The sequence below is a fragment of the Salmo salar genome, chromosome ssa10 (genome assembly GCF_905237065.1).
Source record: "Salmo salar chromosome ssa10, Ssal_v3.1, whole genome shotgun sequence".
NCBI classification, from domain to species: Eukaryota; Metazoa; Chordata; class Actinopteri; order Salmoniformes; family Salmonidae; genus Salmo; species Salmo salar.
In genome coordinates, this window is record NC_059451.1 from 53,997,502 (window position 1) to 54,015,477 (window position 17,976).

General features: G+C 43.3%; 1 protein-coding gene across 3 annotated transcripts in view; it reads right to left on the reverse strand.

Moving 5' to 3' along the window:
* Positions 1-17,976, reverse strand: part of LOC106560611 (heparan sulfate 2-O-sulfotransferase 1) — a 77,377-nt gene that overhangs the window by 10,077 nt on the left and 49,324 nt on the right. For all 3 annotated transcript variants that reach the window (XR_001318629.2, XR_001318630.2, XM_014123658.2), the window contains exons 2-3: positions 2,422-2,660; positions 1,097-1,182 (exon numbers count right to left, since the gene is read on the reverse strand). Coding sequence is in view for 1 of the 3 variants with exons in the window: in XM_014123658.2 (XP_013979133.1) it covers positions 1,097-1,182; positions 2,422-2,660 (325 nt within the window). In the remaining 2 variants the exon portion in view is untranslated. The remainder of the gene's footprint in view (positions 1-1,096; positions 1,183-2,421; positions 2,661-17,976) is intronic.

The following is a 17,976-nucleotide window of genomic DNA, read 5'->3' on the forward strand; positions in this document are numbered from 1 at the left end:
CTTTAGACTAGTTGAGTATCTGGAGCATCAGCATTTGTGGGTTCGATTACAGGGTCAAAATGACTAGAATCAAATACTTTCTTCTGAAACTAGTCAGTCTATTCTTGTTCCATGCGAGAAATTGCCAAGAAACTGAAGATCTCGGCAGAGTTGCAAAGAAAAAGCCATATCTCAGATGGGCCAATAAAAATAAAAGATTAAGATGGGCAAAAGAACACAGACACTGGACAGAGGAACTCTGCCTAGAAGGCCAGCATCCCAGAGTCGCCTCTTCATTGTTGACGTTGAGACTGGTGTTTTGCAGGTACTATTTAATGAAGCTGCCAGTTGGGGACGTGAGGCGTCCGTTTCTCAAACTAGACACTTTAATGTACTTGTCCTCTTGCTCAGTTGTGCACCGGGGCCTCCCACTCTTTCTATTCTGGTTTGAGCCAGTTTGTGCTGTTCTGTGAAGGGAGTAGTACACAGCGTTGTACCAGATCTTCAGTTTCTTGGCAATTTCTCACATGGAATAGCCTTCATTTCTCAGAACAATAATAAACTGACGAGTTTCAGAAGAAAGTCCTTTGTTTCTGGCCATTTTGAGCCTGTAATCGAACCCAGAAATGCTGATGCTCCAGATACTCAACTAGCCTAAAGAAGACCAGTTTTATTGCTTCTTTAATCAGGACACAGTTTTCAGCTGTGCTAACATAATTGCAAAAGGGTTTTTTAATGATCAATCAGCCTTTTAAAATGATAAACTTGGATTAGCTAACACAACGTGTCATTGGAACACAGGAGTGATGGTTGCTGATAATGGGCCTCTGTACGTCTATGTGCTTTGGTGCTTTTGATTCACGCCCAATGCATTTCACAAATACAGGACTAGTTCCACTTTCAGCCACATGGCGGCAGCAGCCGTTTTCATAAAAACGAAGAGCAAAGATAAATCACACAGTAGAAGTATACAAGTGATAAGAGCAGTAAAAATCTACATCAGTAACTAAATAAATAATAAAACCACCAAGTCAAGACCTTCTTCATGTGTCATATAAAATGTGTTTGTTACTCATCTGGATATGATTTAAGTAAAGAATGTTGTGGAGGGTTTTACTTGGAGAAGTCGAGGAAAGCCACATGTCCGTGGTAGAACCCAGGCTTCATCTCTCTCCAGGACGTCACGTTACGGACAAAGCGCACCTGGAAGCACAAATCAACAGTCCTAATCACACAAGCTGATTAGTTTGTCATCTATGTCGTCTATGCATGTCTGACACAGACATGAGGACAAGTACATTAGAGTGGCAGGTAGCCTAGTGGTTAGAGCATTGGACTTGTAACCGAAAGGTTGCAAGATCGAATCCCCGAGCTGACAAGGTAAAAATCTGTTGTTCTGCCCCTGAACAAAGCAGTTAATAACCCACTGTTCCTAGGCCATCATTGTAAATAAGAATTTGTTCTTAACCAACTTGCCTAGTTAAATAAAGGTTAAAAATGAAATAAAAAATAACATATACTTCTAACAACTTCCCTCTTGTCCCCATTAATATCTTCTTCAAACTGAAAAATTTTGTTAAACGTTCCCATTCCTTATTTTGGGGTAACACTCTTATCCAAAGATCAGTTTAAAAGAACATCAAAGATCAAATTGGATTTATGTGCAATCCACACTACAGTCCCATGTGGCTACGAGTTTCTCTCATCTATCTAGGTGACATTTACCAATGCTCAGATTCTCCCCACCCATGTCGTATCGTCTGCTCAGGGAAGAGACCGCTGTGAGAACAGATAGGTTATTACCTTGGCATAGCAGAGGAGCGAACAGAACTAACACTATCACGGCTCTAGCCAGAGGCTCCAAGGCATTTCTCCTGCTCGCTCTCCCCGTGTTCTCAACAGGAGTCACAGTGACAGTCAGGAATACAAATGCACACAGCCAGACCAGACTAAACACGTCAGGGCTATCAGGACACAGCCAGACCAGTCTAAACACGTCAGGGCTATCAGGACACAGCCAGACCAGTCTAAACACGTCAGGGCTATCAGGACACAGTCAGACCAGTCTAAACACGTCAGGGCTATCAGGACACAGCCAGACCAGTCTAAACACGTCAGGGCTATCAGGACACAGCCAGACCAGTCTAAACACGTCAGGGCTATCAGGACACAGCCAGACCAGTCTAAACACGTCAGGGCTATCAGGACACAGTCAGACCAGTCTAAACACGTCTGGGCTGTGAGGACACAGCCAAAAATTCTCTTTTTGAAATTAATTCAAAAACAATTTGTGAAGTACATGCCGAATTTCTTACCTTCCAAATCATGCTGACATTCTACTACATACAGCTCTGTTTAATTACCTCATGTTACTAAATGCTTGTGGATGCTTCTCGTTGGGAGGATTGTTTATAAAGTGGCAGGTGTCAGCTATGTTCTCACCTGGTCTTGTAAGGACATGACAGGATTGTTCTTGGTGGTGTTGATGTGCAACACGTGGAAGTGGTTCTTTCCACAAAGGTCATAGGCGATGTTGGTGAACGACGTGCTCGCCGTCTTGGGCACTCTATTATATATGATAACCACGTCCTCTGCCTCAGCCAGCGGCGGCGTGTCCCGTACGCCATCTTGGGTGTGGCGCTGCTCCACCTCCCTCACCTCGTGTCTGGCGATGGTACGCTCTTATAGGAGGGAGACAAGAGGAAGGTCAGGTTCACACTCAGAAAATATTTATTGTGCCAACATTAGGCAATGGTCATTAGCAATACAATGATCTGGTTTCACAATAAATAGGGGCTTCTGGGGGAATAAATGATGAAGACAGAGCGTACTGCTGGATAGACTGGAGTGTCACAGTGTACCAGCAGAGGGAGCAGGGGGGGCCTCAGGACATGTACACAATAGCCTTCCATCTTCTATGACAAGTGCCTCCAGATAAGCAGGTAGTCAATTACTTGGCCCAGTGTTTTTCGCTGAAGGTGTGATAGAGAGGGTGAAGGACAGGCATGTTTTAACAACACACACGGGCCTGTTCACACGTTCTGCTGGTGGCTAGCCCCTGTACAAACTAAACGGTGTAATTACACAAAGCTGGAAAATTGACCCATCCTTCCTCTACAGTAGATAGATACCCACTGGTGCATAAAATAACCAGGTTCCATTATTGATCACAGCTTCCCAAGGCACCATATATCAACCTGGAAGCCTCCTGGATACGAAGCTAGTCTCTCTGTTAAGCGCTGTCTAAGACCAAGGTCTCCATCATCCTGTAACATAGGATAGTTTCAGTTCACACCACAGCCGTCTGAGACCGGAGGGTCTAAACTATTTCTGTATCACTAGCTGGTCATCCTACATCAAAATAACTGCTCTCTCTCTCTCTGTGTGTGTGTGTGTGTGTGTGTGTGTGTGTGTGTGTGTGTGTGTGTGTGTGTTAAATCATACTGGGTCATGACGCTAGCAGGCAGTCTGAATACACAGCAGAAAGCTCAGAAGTTCAGAAACTGCTACATCAAACAGGGCTGCTGCTGTCTAGTGTGTCTGTCCTCCACAGTCCCAAGTCCCCAGGCACCGTTCAGGCTCAACTCAGCTCCTGCCTCCCACTCTGCTTGTTTGCATACTCACTGATGCACTACTCAAACTACACTGTCTACACTCTGCACTGCTCTCTCCAAACTGCACTCTCTGCACTACACGATGCACTGCTCTCTCCAACCTGCACTACACGATGCAGTGCACTACTCTCCAAACTGCACTACACAATGCACTACACTATGCACTGCACTACACTTTGCACTGCTCTCTCCAAACTGCACTACTCAAACTACACTGTCTACACTCTGCACTGCTCTCTCCAAACTGCACTCTCTGCACTGCACTACACGATGCACTGCTCTCTCCAACCTGCACTACACGATGCAGTGCACTACTCTCCAAACTGCACTACACAATGCACTACACTATGCACTGCACTACGCAATGCACTACACTACACTTTGCACTGCTCTCTCCAAACTGCACTACTCTTTCCAAACTGCACTACACGATGCACTGCACTACTCTCTCCAAACTGCACTGCACTACACGATGCACTGCATCACTCTCGCCAAACTGCACTACACGATGCACTGCACCACTCTCGCCAAACTGCACTACACGATGCACTGCACCACTCTCGCCAAACTGCACTACTCTCGCCAAACTGCACTCGCTGCACTACACGATGCACTGCACTACTCTCCACGATGCACTGCTCTCCAAACTGCACAATGCACTGCATTACTCTCCAAAATGCACTACACAATGCACTGCACAACTCTCCAAACTGCACTACACAATGCACTGCACTACTCTCTCCAAACTGCACAATGCACTGCATTACTCTCCAAACTGCACTACTCTCTCCAAAAACTGCATAATTCACTGCATTACTCTCCAAACTGCACTACACTACTCTCTCCAAACTGCACGACACGAATGCACTGCACTGCTCTCTCCAAACTGCACTACTCTCTCCAAACTGCACGACACGAATGCACTGCACTACTCTCTCCAAACTGTGCTACACCGCACCACACACACCACACTCTGCAGGCAGGCATTTAGAAGAACTGCTCTGTTCTCTGAAAATCAAGGAGGTGGTGGTGGGGGGGTGGTCGTGAGGCTCATCAGGCCAGCGAGCCGAGCACTGCACGTCTTCACTCGTTAGCGTGGCTTAATTATCTAAAACAACCTGCCCCTTCGCAACGCACAAACCTGTTTCCAGGTGATTAAGCCTTTGATGAAAACATTGAAGAGAGGAGGCGTAATTACAAGTGAAGTTTGTTTCTTTTGTCGCAGTCTGATGGAAGTTAATTACAGGTATGGCCTTGTCAGTGTGTGCACGCAGTGTTTCTCTTAGGATTTTTTTCAGCAGCATTGGCAAGTGTGTTTGGGGTGGTTCTGTTGCTGCTGCAGTCTCAGAGGACAGGCACCCTGCCGGCATCCTGCCTTCTGCTGGCGGGCCTCTGTCAGGGTCATTTCACTAATTCAGTGCCTTTTTGAGAAGTGTAACTTGGTCCAAAAAAAATATTTTAAAAAAGTTTGATTTGATCTAATTTTAACATTGTCATATAGAGCACATGTTCAACTTTCCCATCTCAAGATGTTAAATAAAAATAGCATAGTAAGTGCCTATTAAGTACCAAATAAAATAACAGGGTTGACCGTAACAGGGTGGACAACTTTTACTTATATCAGCCATGAATGGCCTTGTAACAGGGGGAATGGAAGCTTGTTATGTGCATCAGGGAGTGGAAAGAGAATGCAAGCTGCACTAAAACATTAACAAAATTGTTCAAACATTTCTAGTCTGTCTACACGGTTGACGTGTTACGCTCGACCCACTCCGTTTCCTACCACCAAACACAGTAGAACCAGAACACCTGATTTTACTGTATGATTTGACTATTTGGATGTTCAATGTTTCTTTGGAAAAACATTTTAAAAAAATTAAAAAATATTTTCACCATATTAAAAACGAGAATTCAGTTCATTTAACAGGGTTGACCTTAAATGAGGGACAGATATAAAACGAATCGTTAATCTCATTAAATAAATGTATCATTAATGACGTGAAAAAAATGAATCATTAAATCACATTAAATAAATAATCATCTTCTGGACGGACTGTCAAAGCAACAAAGATAACTAGGTCTTTACAAATGTTGGGGTTAAGTGGGTTAAAATCTTCCAACAAGTCACAGAGGGTGGACGGAGGGAAATGTCAAATTGCTACATTTTGGCACTTTAGCAGTCTTTATTCATATACAAATCTGATTTATTGAATTCTCCATGTGGTCTAGATTAAAAAGGGCACATGATTTAATATAACTAGCTTTTAAAATTCTATAATTGGTGCAATTTCTACTTAAAATATTAAAAGGCACTCTTTTGTTGAAATGACCCATCTGTTGTACTATCAACATTATTCCAGGGACACAAGCACCAGTGCTCCAGGGACACAAGCACCAGTGCTCCAGGGACACAAGCACCAGTGCTCCAGGGACACAAGCACCAGTGCTCCAGGGACACAAGCACCAGTGCTCCAGGGACACAATTTTATGCATTGCGCAAGTTAGAGTAGCAGTGGTCGAGGGTATTGCGCATGTTCGTAGCGCAATTTATATGCTGGTAGAATTTAGGTAGACTTGTTCTCAAATTTGCTTTGTTAAAATCCCCAGCTACAATAAATGCAGCCTCAGGATGTATGGTTTCCAGTTTCCATATTGTCCAGTGAAGTTCCTTGATGGCCGTCTTGGTGTCTGCTTGAGGGGGAATGTACACAGCTGTGACTATAACTGACAAGAATTCTCTTGGAATGTAAAATGGCCGGCACTTGATTGTAAGGAATTCTAGATCGGGTGAGCAGAAGGACTTGAGTTCCTGTATGTTATGATTACACCATGAGTCGTTAAATCATAATGCATACACCCCCTTCCTTCCTTTTCCTAGAGAGGTGTTTATCTCTGTCGGAGCAATGCATGGAGAAGCCCGGTGGCTGAACCAATTCCGACAACATGTCCTGAGAGAGCCATGTTTCCATGAAACAGAGAATGTTACAATCTCTGATGTCTCTCTGGAAGGCAAGCCTTGCTCGAATTTTGTCTGAGTTTTTTGTTGTCAAGAGACTGGACATTGGCTAGTAGTATACTCCGGAGCGGTGGGAGATGTGCACGTCTACGGAGCCTGGCCAGGTGGCCGCTTCTTCTGCCCCTCATGCGGCGTCGTTGTTTTGGGTCGGCTACTGGGATCAGATCCATTGTCCTGAGTAGTGTTCCGAACAGAGGATCCGCTTCGGGAAAGTCGTATTCCTGGTCGTAATGTTGGTAAGTTGACGTTGCTTTTATCTCCAATAGTTCTTCCCGGCTGTATGTAATAAGACTTAAGATTTCAATGTAAGAAATAATACATTAAAAAAAATACTGCATAGTTTCCTAAGAACTCGAAGCGAGGCGACCATCTCTGTCGGCATCTTGTTGTTGATCCAGAAGACTACCACCAGTGTGTTTAATCTACTAGGGTGTGAGTGTGTTTAATCTACTAGGGTGTGAGAGTGTGTTTAATCTACTAGGGTGTGAGAGTGTGTTTAATCTACTTGGGTGTGAGAGCTGCTTTGGAATTAGTCTCTCAGTCTCCACACTAGAGGTCGATTGATTATGATTTTTTAACGCCGATCCCGATAATTGGAGGACCAAAAAAAAAGCTGATACCGATTAAAAAAAAAAATAAAAATAAAAAATCGGCCAATTGTTTTATTTCTTTCTAATAATGACAATTACAACAATACTGAATTAACATTTAATTTAACTTAATATAATACATCAATAAAATCAATTTAGCCTCAAATAAACAATGAAACATGTTCAATTTGGTTTAAATAATGCAAAAACAAAGAGTTGGAGAAGAAAGTAAAAGTGCAATATGTGCCATGTAAAAAAGCTAACGTTTAAGTTCCTTGCTCAGAACATGGGAACATATGAAAGCTGGTGGTTCCTTTTAACATGAGTCTTCAATATTCCCAGGTAAGAAGTTTTAGGTTGTAGTTATAGGAATATTTCTCTATACGATTTGTATTTCATATACCTTTGACTATTGGATGTTCTTATAGACACTTTAGTATTGCCAGTGTAACAGTATAGCTTCCGTCCCCCTCCTCGCCACTACCTGGGCTCGAACAAGGGACACATCGAAAACAGCCACCCTCGAAGCATCGTTACCCATTGCGTCACAAAAGCCGCGGTCCTTGCAGAGCAAGGGGAGCAACTACTTCAAGGTCTCAGAGCGAGTGCCGTCACCGATTGAAATGCTATTAGCGCGCACCCCGCTAACTAGCTAGCCATTTCACATCGGTTACACCAGCCTAATCTCAGGAGTTGATAGGCTTGAAGTCATAAACGGCTCAATGCTTGAAGCACAGCGAAGAGCTGCTGACAAACGCATGAAAGTGCTGTTTGAATGAATGCTTACGAGCCTGCTGCTGCTTACCACCGCTCAGTCAGACTGCTCTATCAAATCATAGACTTAATTATAACATAATAACACACAGAAATACGAGCCTTAGATCATTAATATGGTCAAATCCGGAAGCGATCATTTCGAAAACAAAATGGTTTATTCTTTCAGTGAAATACGGAACCGTTCCGTATTTTAGCTAACGGGTGGCATCCCTAAGTCTAAATATTGCTGTTACATTGTACAACCTTCAATGTTTTGTCATAATTATGTACAATTCTGGCAAATTAATTACGGTCTTTGTTAGGAATAAATGGCCTTCACACAGTTCGCAACGAGCCAGGCGGCCCAAACTGCTGCATATACCCTGACTGCTTGCACGGAACGCAAGAGAATTGACACAATTTCCCTAGTTCCCAAGAAATTCATGTTAGCAGGCAATATTAACTAAATATTCAGGTTTAAAAATATATACTTGTGTATTGATTTTAAAGAAAGGCATTGATATTTATGGTTAGGTACACATTGGTGAAACAACAGCACTTTTTTCGTGAATGCGCTTGTTAAATCATCACCCGTTTGGCGAAGTAGGCTGTGATTCGATGAGAAATTAATAGGCACCACATCGATTATATGCAACGTAGGACACGCTCGATAAACTAGCAATATCATCAACCATGTGTAGTTAACTAGTGATTATGTTAAGATTGATTGTTTTTTTTATAAGATAAGGTGATTGTTTTTTTATAAGATAAGTTTAATGCTAACTAGCAACTTACCTTGGCTTCTTGCTACACTCGCGTAACAGGTAGTCAGCCTGCCACGCAGGCTCCTCGTGCAGTGCAATGTAAGGCAGGTGGTTAGAGCGTTGGACTAGTAACCGGAAGGTTGCAAGATCGAATCCCCGAGCTGACAAGGTAAAAATCTGTCGTTCTGCCCCTGAACAAGGCAGTGTTCCTAGGCCGTCATTGAAAATAAGAATGTGTTCTTAACTGACTTGCCTAGTTAAATAAGGTAAAATATACACACACACACGGTGTCTAAAAATGACGATTGATATGAAAACTTGAAATCGGCCCTAATTAAATCGGCCATTCCGATTAATCAGTCGACCTCCACTCCACACCACTCCCCCTTTATCTAGGCTGAGACAGTGTAAATGTGCCCCGCCAGGCCGCATGCTTTTGCTCTTAACGTCCAAAGTAAATCAAGAAAGTAGCAAAGCATTCCAGGATCATGAGTGGGGTACATCTGACACTGAGAACAGATGTGAAGGAAGGAACATTGCTTTACTGTTACAGTAATGGAGAATCCTGGTTAAACCAGTCTGAACTCTAAGTGAAGCCAAATAATAGTGACTATCATGTAGTGCAAATTAGTACAACATAATCCAAGAACAGTAGGTATTAGGGGAAGCTTCTCCTCAACCATTCTAAACCCTGTATGAAGACAGTGACAACAAGGTAAGCATCTCAGGCCTACCTAGGGTGGAGCAATAGCATCTAGCCTGACAAACGCTGACACTGATATACGACCACCTATTCCAGAGATGGTTTCTCTTATCATATTGTTACATCATCTCACCTCCGCAGTACAGAGATCCCCCCCCCCAGTCCCAAAATGGCACCATACAGGGCTCTGGTCAACAATAGTGCACTATATAGGAAATAGGGGGTCATTTGTACTGCAACCCATAGTGATGGCCACACTGTCTGTCACTGTCACAGTCAGTCAGCTTCCCAGCAGACACTGCACACATCTTCCCCTAGGAAAAAGCTTGTGGTACCCTGCTGTGGAGTCCAGCTATCGATCCACCTCTTTTTCCACTTATTTAAGTAAAAAGAAAAAAGTCAACTTTATCCACAACACTGGGTTATACAACATCATTTCAGATGTCATACATTTTCTCTATCTTTTTGAACATGGAGTATTGTACTTGCAAGTACAGAACAAGTCTCATATCAAAAGTCTAGCCTATATCATCCTGCTTTAAAAATCGCACTCTAGGAAAAAATGAACTGTTACAAGGGAGAAAACATAAGGTAGATATTCGTATAGGTACTCTGCCTGGTCCTTAGTCACGATGCTGTATAATTCATGTTTCTGTCTTAACTGTGAGCAAAAAGTGGCATACATAAACCAAAATATTCCAGTGTCTTCAACGTTGTTGACGGAAGACTATCAAGTGTTCCTCTGCAGTAAGTTACTGAATCTACAGTTAGGGACTTCATTTCAAAATGGCACCCAGGGAGGACAAGAGAGACAGTCCCCTTCATATAGTGATCCAGTCAGCCTCGGTGAAACACGAAGTCAACCAATTATGTGTGTTTATTCAAGAGGCCTGGGCTACACTTTAACCTGACAAACAACAATCGACCGACCCGGGAGTAGAAGTCTGTGTCAGCAGATATGCAGAGAAATGATGAAAATCTAAATTTGGAAGAGCTGAGGCAAACATTTGAGTTTCAGGGAAATCTGGACCATTCAAATTGTAAAATTGATATTCAAAAATATGATTAAAACAAGCTCTAAAACATAAATCTGTGCCGAAGACAGCGAGAAAGAGTCAGAGAGAGAGTGAGAGAAAACATCCCAAAGACCACTGTACACCTCCACCATATTCTATGCTAAGTTGAACTGATTTATGAGTATAAACAACCCTGTGGACAGCCGTAACGGACCTGGCCACCTATAAACATTCTGTTGACAGTGTAGAATTTAAAAGAGACTAAGACCAGTCATCATCAGGAAGAGATGAAAGACAGAGCAGGAAGGTCAAACAGCTTCCTCTCTCCCTCTCCTTCTCTGCATGAGTAGCTTCATGTTGCCCTGAACCGTGTCTTGTAATGGCCTCCATGGGATGTCAGATAAAACATTTCAAAAAAGGTACCCTACGCCCAGAAATACCCGACCTCTGTTGAGCTGAATAAGTCCCAAATGGTACCCCAGTCAAAATCCTTTCTTACATCAGCTGTACAGAAACTCAGTTTCTCCCATTCTTCTCTGCAGATCATATCAAGCTCTGTCGGTTGGATGGGGTTCAAGTCTGGGCTCTGGCTGGGCCACTCAAGGACATTCAGAGACACTCCTGCGTTGTCTTGGCTGTGTGCTTAGGGTCGTCATCCTGTTGGAAGGTGAACCTTCGCCCAGTCTGAGGTCCTAAGCGCTATGGAGCAGGTTTTCATCAAGGCTCTCTGTACTTTGCTCCGTTCATCTTTCCCTCAATCCTGACTCGTCTCCCAGTCCCTGCCACTGAAAAACATCCCCACAGCATGCTGCTGCCACCACCATGCTTCACTGTAGATCTGTGCCTCAACACAATCATGACCAATCAATTGAATTTATCACAGGTGGACTCCAATCAAGTTGTAGAGACAGCTCAAGGATGATCAATGGAAACAGGATGCACCTGAGTTCAATTTTGAGTCTTATAGCAAAGGGTCTGAATTCTTATGTAAATAAGGTATTTCTGGTTTTTATTTGTAAAAAAATCTGCAAACATTTCTAAAAACCAATTTTTGTCTTTTCATTATGGGCTATTGCATGTAAATTGATGAGGAAAAAATATATTTGATCCATTTTTGAATAAGGCTGTAACATAACAAAATGTGGAAAAAGTCAAGGGGTCTGAATACTTTCTGAATGCCCTGTATATGTGTATTAAAATAGTCAAACGTTTAGTATTTAGTCCAATATTCCTAGCATGCAATGATTAAATCAAAGCTTGTATTATTTCAAATCCAAAGTGCCAGAGTACAGAGCCAAAACAACAGAACATGTGTCACTGTCCCAATAGTGTTGGAGCGCACTATAGCGCACTACCTTTACCAGACCCTTACATTTGGGACACACCCTCTACCCCAGGACACAAAACATTCTGGGAGGAGGTGGACAGGCAACGATGAATAAACTGTGAAAATCGTTTTGTCCTTTTGATTGACTCGCTGACTGGCGAACACAGTGACTCTAAAGCTGATTTGGGACAGACCACAGCTGCTTAGGAAAATAATAAACTTCAGGACTAACTGCATTTGGACATATTTATTGGTTTATTCAGACTTAATTTGTTTGGTTCCATGGAGAGATATTTTAGCGCTTTTCATTAAGTTAATGTTTCTAGAGCTGGTCAACGGTCACAATTCACCAGACAAATCCAACATGTCAGCAAGGTGAATTTGGGACAAATTCTGATGAGATTTTGATCCATAGGCCATGTTAGTCCCAAATCTGGAGCTGCTGCACAGTGGGACCCCACCCGTTCTCCCTGCGGTCATCTAGCCACCTGTTCCATCCCTCAGCATGACCTAATCCAGGAGTCCCCAACTAGATTCAGCCATGGATGGTTGGGTGGATGGTCGGGGGGGGGGGGCAGGAACATAATAATAAATCATTTTTACGCTACAAATTGATGCAAGAAGCCCAAACAGATATTGTATTTGACAAAAACAATCATATCAAATCTTGATTACATTGGGACATCACATCTCTATGAGTGGAAATACATTTCTTATATTACAATTATTTTGAGCTGAATTCCTAGTGATTTTATATTCTTTGATGATCAAAAAGTTACAACACAAACAAAAAAAAAAATCTACCGCCAAATTATACATTTTCTTAAAATAAAATAAATACATACTGATTTTTTTGCTCCGAAAACTTTAGGGGGTCAAATAAAATCGTCCGTGGGCCGCCAGTTGATGATCCCTGACCTAGTTGAACCACAGTCAATGTCACCAACATAAAGACTGGTGAACCACAACCACCATGCTGAAACAGGAAACCAAAATTGTGCTTTGGGGGAAATTAGGAATTAGGAGTCAGTTTAGCATTTTGAGCCAACAGACCTGTGCATGTCAGTTTCCAGTGAAAACATCTCACTCTCATCACGATATACAGCTGACTGACTCAAAACACCACCAGCCTGCATGATGACGCACGTTGTTTACGCTTAAAAGCATCTTTAACTAAAGCAGGAACCTCTTCCTGATCCTTCTACCTCCCAGAGGCAGATCTCAAAAAGAGCCTTAGCGAATGAGTCTTTGACTCAACACTGTCAGAAATCCTCATCCCAATTAAGAAGCTTCCTCTCTGATGAAACCTCATCTCACAGCCCACTGAACACTAGTGTAGGGCTAACCCCCATCTCACCCTCAACCTCACCCCTTCAACCCCGTCCTCACCCCCTCAACCCCTCCTCCCAGTCTCCTCTCCTCACCTCCTCCTCCCTCAACCCCCTCCTAGTCTCCTCTCCTCACCGCCTCCTCCCTCAATCCCCTCCTCCTAGTCTCCTCTCCTCACCGCCTCCTCCCTCAACCCCCTCCTCCTAGTCTCCTCTCCTCACCGCCTCCTCCCTCAACCCCCTCCTCCTAGTCTCCTCTCCTCACCGCCTCCTCCCTCAACCCCCTCCTCCTAGTCTCCTCTCCTCACCGCCTCCTCCCTTAACCCCCTCCTCCTAGTCTCCTCACCGCCTCCTCCCTTAACCCCCTCCTCCTAGTCTCCTCTCCCCCGTCTTCACCCCATCCTCACCCTCTCCTCCCTCAATCCCTGCCAGCCTGCCCTGAACCCTGTCAAATCACCAGACAAGACAAGCCCTCTCTAATACTTGTTCCCAATTAGAGTGTTACACTTCCCATCGTATAGCATGGTGGGGGGAGAACAGACAGCTTAATGAAATTACAGAAGACTACTGGGAGCAGAGAACAAGAGGGAGAGAAAAAAAATCCCTTACATATTGTGCTCTAGCCTAATTATTCGGTTTCCTGTATCCAGCCGTAGGGGCTCTGTACTTTCCTCCCTTCTGCAATGAGCAAAAGACTAATGATTTAGCAGAAATCTAGGAATCTTCAAAAATGCTTTGATAATGGAGTGAAAACATGTTCACATATTATCATGGCCTGAAACACATCAGGATACAGACCAACGTCACTGGTGAAACGTGGGCGTAGCAGTAACAGGAGTCCCAAAATTAACAAAGCTTTGACCAAAACAACTACCCATTTTCAAAATGGATCAACCTATGGTGACTCATCTTTCCAGAACATTGTCTTGTTTCGCTCTCCTCCCGTTGTGATGTGAAATTGTTCTCAACTTGCCTACCTGGTTAAATAAAGGTGAAATAAATAAAAAAGTCCAGTTCTTCGGAGACCAAATCACCGGGGATACAGAGGTAGCCCAAACTTGTCCATTTCACTTAAATGTCACCTTTGGCTGTCTGTAAATGCCTGCCCCAGACGTGAGGCTAACGTGTCCCTGAAGCCTGCAACTGTGGATCAGGTGAGGGGTTGACAGTGTCACTCAGGGGAGGTCTTCGTCCCGACGAGCATCCTACTATAGCGCACTACACTTGACCAGAAACCTATAGGCCCAGCATATAGGGAATAGGGTGCTATTTGGGTCATCGATTCAGATATGAAGAAGATCACAACTGACAGCTGGAAACAAGGGATGTAAAGCAGTTCTCTGAAGACACTTCTTCAGGACTAGACTGAAGATGCTGTTGCAGCAGCAGACAGACAGTTCATGGTTTAAAAACAGGGTCTCTGAGAGCCTGAGATCAGAGGGAGAAATCTGGGATTGGTAAATAATTGTTTTTACTTTTAGTGGCAGGGTGACCGCTTTGTTGTTGTCTGAATCCCAGCTTGCCCCTTTAAAAAAGGAGACATGTTGTACATCTTGTCCTCTGGGGTAGTCTGACATGTTGAGATCCATGTCTTACTGAGCCGCGGTGCCACCGACCAGCCGGGCCAATTAACAAGCACCTGGTGGAGGGTGTTAAGACACCAGGCTGGAGTCACAGGGTCAAACACATCGAGGTGTGGTTCTCATGTCCTCAGGCTGTGTTGTGTTAGAAGAGAGACGACCAGTATCCCTCAGAGTATTCATTCAATACTGCTTGGTCAAAACATAATCTGGTTGGAAAATGGTGTTCCTCAGGGTTCTATTGGGGAGCCTATGCTTTTTAAGATATGTTTTAAAATTATAATGGCAGGGGTTTAAATGTACACTGAACAAAAAAAATACATAAACGCATCATGTAAAGTGTTGGTCCCATGTTTCATGAGCTGAAATAAAAAAGATGCCAGAAATTTCAGGTCACAAATAGCTTATTTCTCAAAAAGAAAATTGCACAAATTTGTTTACATCCCTGTTAGAAAGCATTTCTCTTTTGTCAAGATAATCCCTCCACCAAAAAGGTGTGGCATATCAAGAAGCTGATTAAATAGCATGATTACACAGGTGCACCTTGTGCTGGGGACAATAAAAGGCCCCACTCTAAAATGTGCACTTTTGTCACAACACAATGCCATAGATGTCTCAAGTTGAGGGAGCATGCAATTGGCATGCTGACTGCAGGAATGTCCACCAGAGCTGTTGCCAGAGAATTGAATGTTAATTTCTCTACCATAATCTGCCTCCAGCGTTATTTTAGAGAATTTGGCAATACATCCAACGGTGTCTTGTGGGCGAGTGGTTTGCTGTTGTGAACAGAGTGCTGCATGGTGGCGGAGGGGTTATGGTATGGGCAGGCATAAGCTACAGACAACGAATACAGTTGCATTTTATTGATGGCAATTTGAATGCACAGAGATACCGTGACGAGATCTTGAGGCCCATTTATTTTAAGGTACAGTATCTGTGACTAGGGTTGCAAAGGGTCGGAAACTTTCCGGGAAATTTCCGGAAAGTTTCCATGGGGAGTTAAGCCCAGGAATTTGGGAAATGTTGCTTAAATTCATAAAAATAAAAAAAAAGTTAGCTTACAAACAGTGAACCTTTTTTGTGGGATACACATAAGGCAATTCTAGGTCTTGTAGCATATTTTGGTTAAACTATCCCCAATTCAATGGAATGGCAACCCTCTGCATGCACAGTGCATTCTTCCATCACATGTACAGCTGATTCTCAAGAGCTTGCACACTAATGAGATACTATTGAGCTCACACTACTACACTGTCTTAGCCAAGGACTACATGCTTTCGGGTAAGTTTTGATTACAATACTGGGTGGGGTGAATATATTTTATATGTCATACATTATTTTTTGTTAACTAGTAAACAGTAGCCAACAGCAAAGTGTGTTTAAATCATTTCTAAGTTGTTAATTTCTGCTAGTTTGTTTTTGCTACCATGTGGGTTTTAGCTTGCTTGAGCCTGCTAACTGAGTGTTAATTCACCTGTTTCCATAAATGTTTAATTTTTAAAACATTTCTTACAAAGGCATTGTTAATCTAACTGCTAAACTATTTATCTGTACATGGAATAGTATTTTTTATTTTTTTACTAATTTTGTTTCTAATCTTTACAGGAAAATGCCATGGGCGCTATCTGATGTGTGGAGACATTTCACTGCAGCTAATGTAGAAGGAAAAGCTGTGTACATTTGCAAATACTGTGCCAAATTATATGTGAAGACTGCAACAAAGATGCAGAATCATCTGGCCAAGTGCATAAAGTTAGCTCGGCGCTCATAACAAGCAACCTCTGACAAAAGTCCCTCTACTTCTACTCGAGGTGAAAATGATGAATCAGACACCTTATCGATAGCAACAGCTCATGGTCCTCCTGGAATCAGAAGTTTTTTTTTAACTCAATGGAGGAACGTAGTCAGAGAAATGCAGATAAATGTCTCGCTTGAGCTGTGTATGTAACTGGTTCACCTCTGATGCTCACAGGCAATGTGTATTAGAAAAGATTTCTGAATGTTCTTCTCCCAGCATACACCCCTTCAACCAGACATGCTTTATCTACTCATTTGCTGGATGCAGTTCAACAGAGTTCAAGTGAAGGTCAAGCAACTCATAGAGAAAGCAGACTGTCTTGCAATTATTTCTGATTTGTGGTTGAATGTTCGTGGGAAAGGAATAATTAACTACATCTCTACCCCCTCAACCAGTATTCTACAAGAGCACAGATACAAGGGACAACAGACACACCGGTCTCTACATTGCAGATGAACTGAAGGCAGTCATCAATGACCTTGGACCACAGAAGGTATTTGCACTGGTGACAGACAATGCTACGAACATGAAGACTGCTTGGTCTAAAGTGGAGGAGTCCTACCCTCACATCACACTCATTGGCCGTGCTGCTCATGCATTGAATCTGCTCCTCAAGGACATCATGGCACTGAAAACAATGGATAGACTCTACAAGAGAGCCAAGGAAATGGTTAGGTATGTGAAGGATCATCAAGTTATAGCAGCAATCTATCTCACCAAGCAAAGTGAGAAGAATAAGAACACCACATTGAAGCTGCCCAGCAAAACCTGTTGGGGTGGTGTTGTCATCATCTTTGACAGTCTCCTGGAAGGAAAGGAGTCTCTCCAAGAAATGTCCAGATCACAGTCTGCCGATATGGACAGCCCCATCAAGAGGATCTTCCTGGATGATGTATTTTGGGAAAGAGTGGTAAGCAGCCTGAAACCTATAGCAGTAGCCATTGCACGGTTTGAGGGAGACAATGCCATCCTGTCTGATGTTCAGACTCTGCTTGCAGATGTAAGAGAAGAAATCAGTACTGCCCTTCCCACTTCACTGTTGCTCCAAGCAGAGGAAACTGCAGTTCTGAAATACATCAAAAAGCGTGAAGACTTCTGCCTGAAGCCTGTACACGCCACAGCGCTGGACCATGTTGAACCCCAAGTATGGGATGGAGATGCAATATGGCAGTCGTGCCAACATATCTCATCAGCCACCTGGTGGAAGGGACTTTGTGGATCTGAGGCTCTTTCCCCTGTTGCCTCCGTCATCCTCCAAATCCCACCAACATCAGCCGCCTGAGAGCGCAACTGGTTCAACAAGGGTTGAAAAATTGGTTTGCCATCTGGGCAAATTTGAGGCTTTTTGAGCCTGACAACGAGCCGTCCTTAACAAGGTTGGAAAGTGACAGTGACGATGAGGCCTCAGAGTCTGATGTTCAAGAGGTGGACATTGAGGAGGTCCAGGGAGAAGACATGGAAGCCTGAGAGGAAAACAACTAAAGCTTTAGTTTCTAGATTATCAT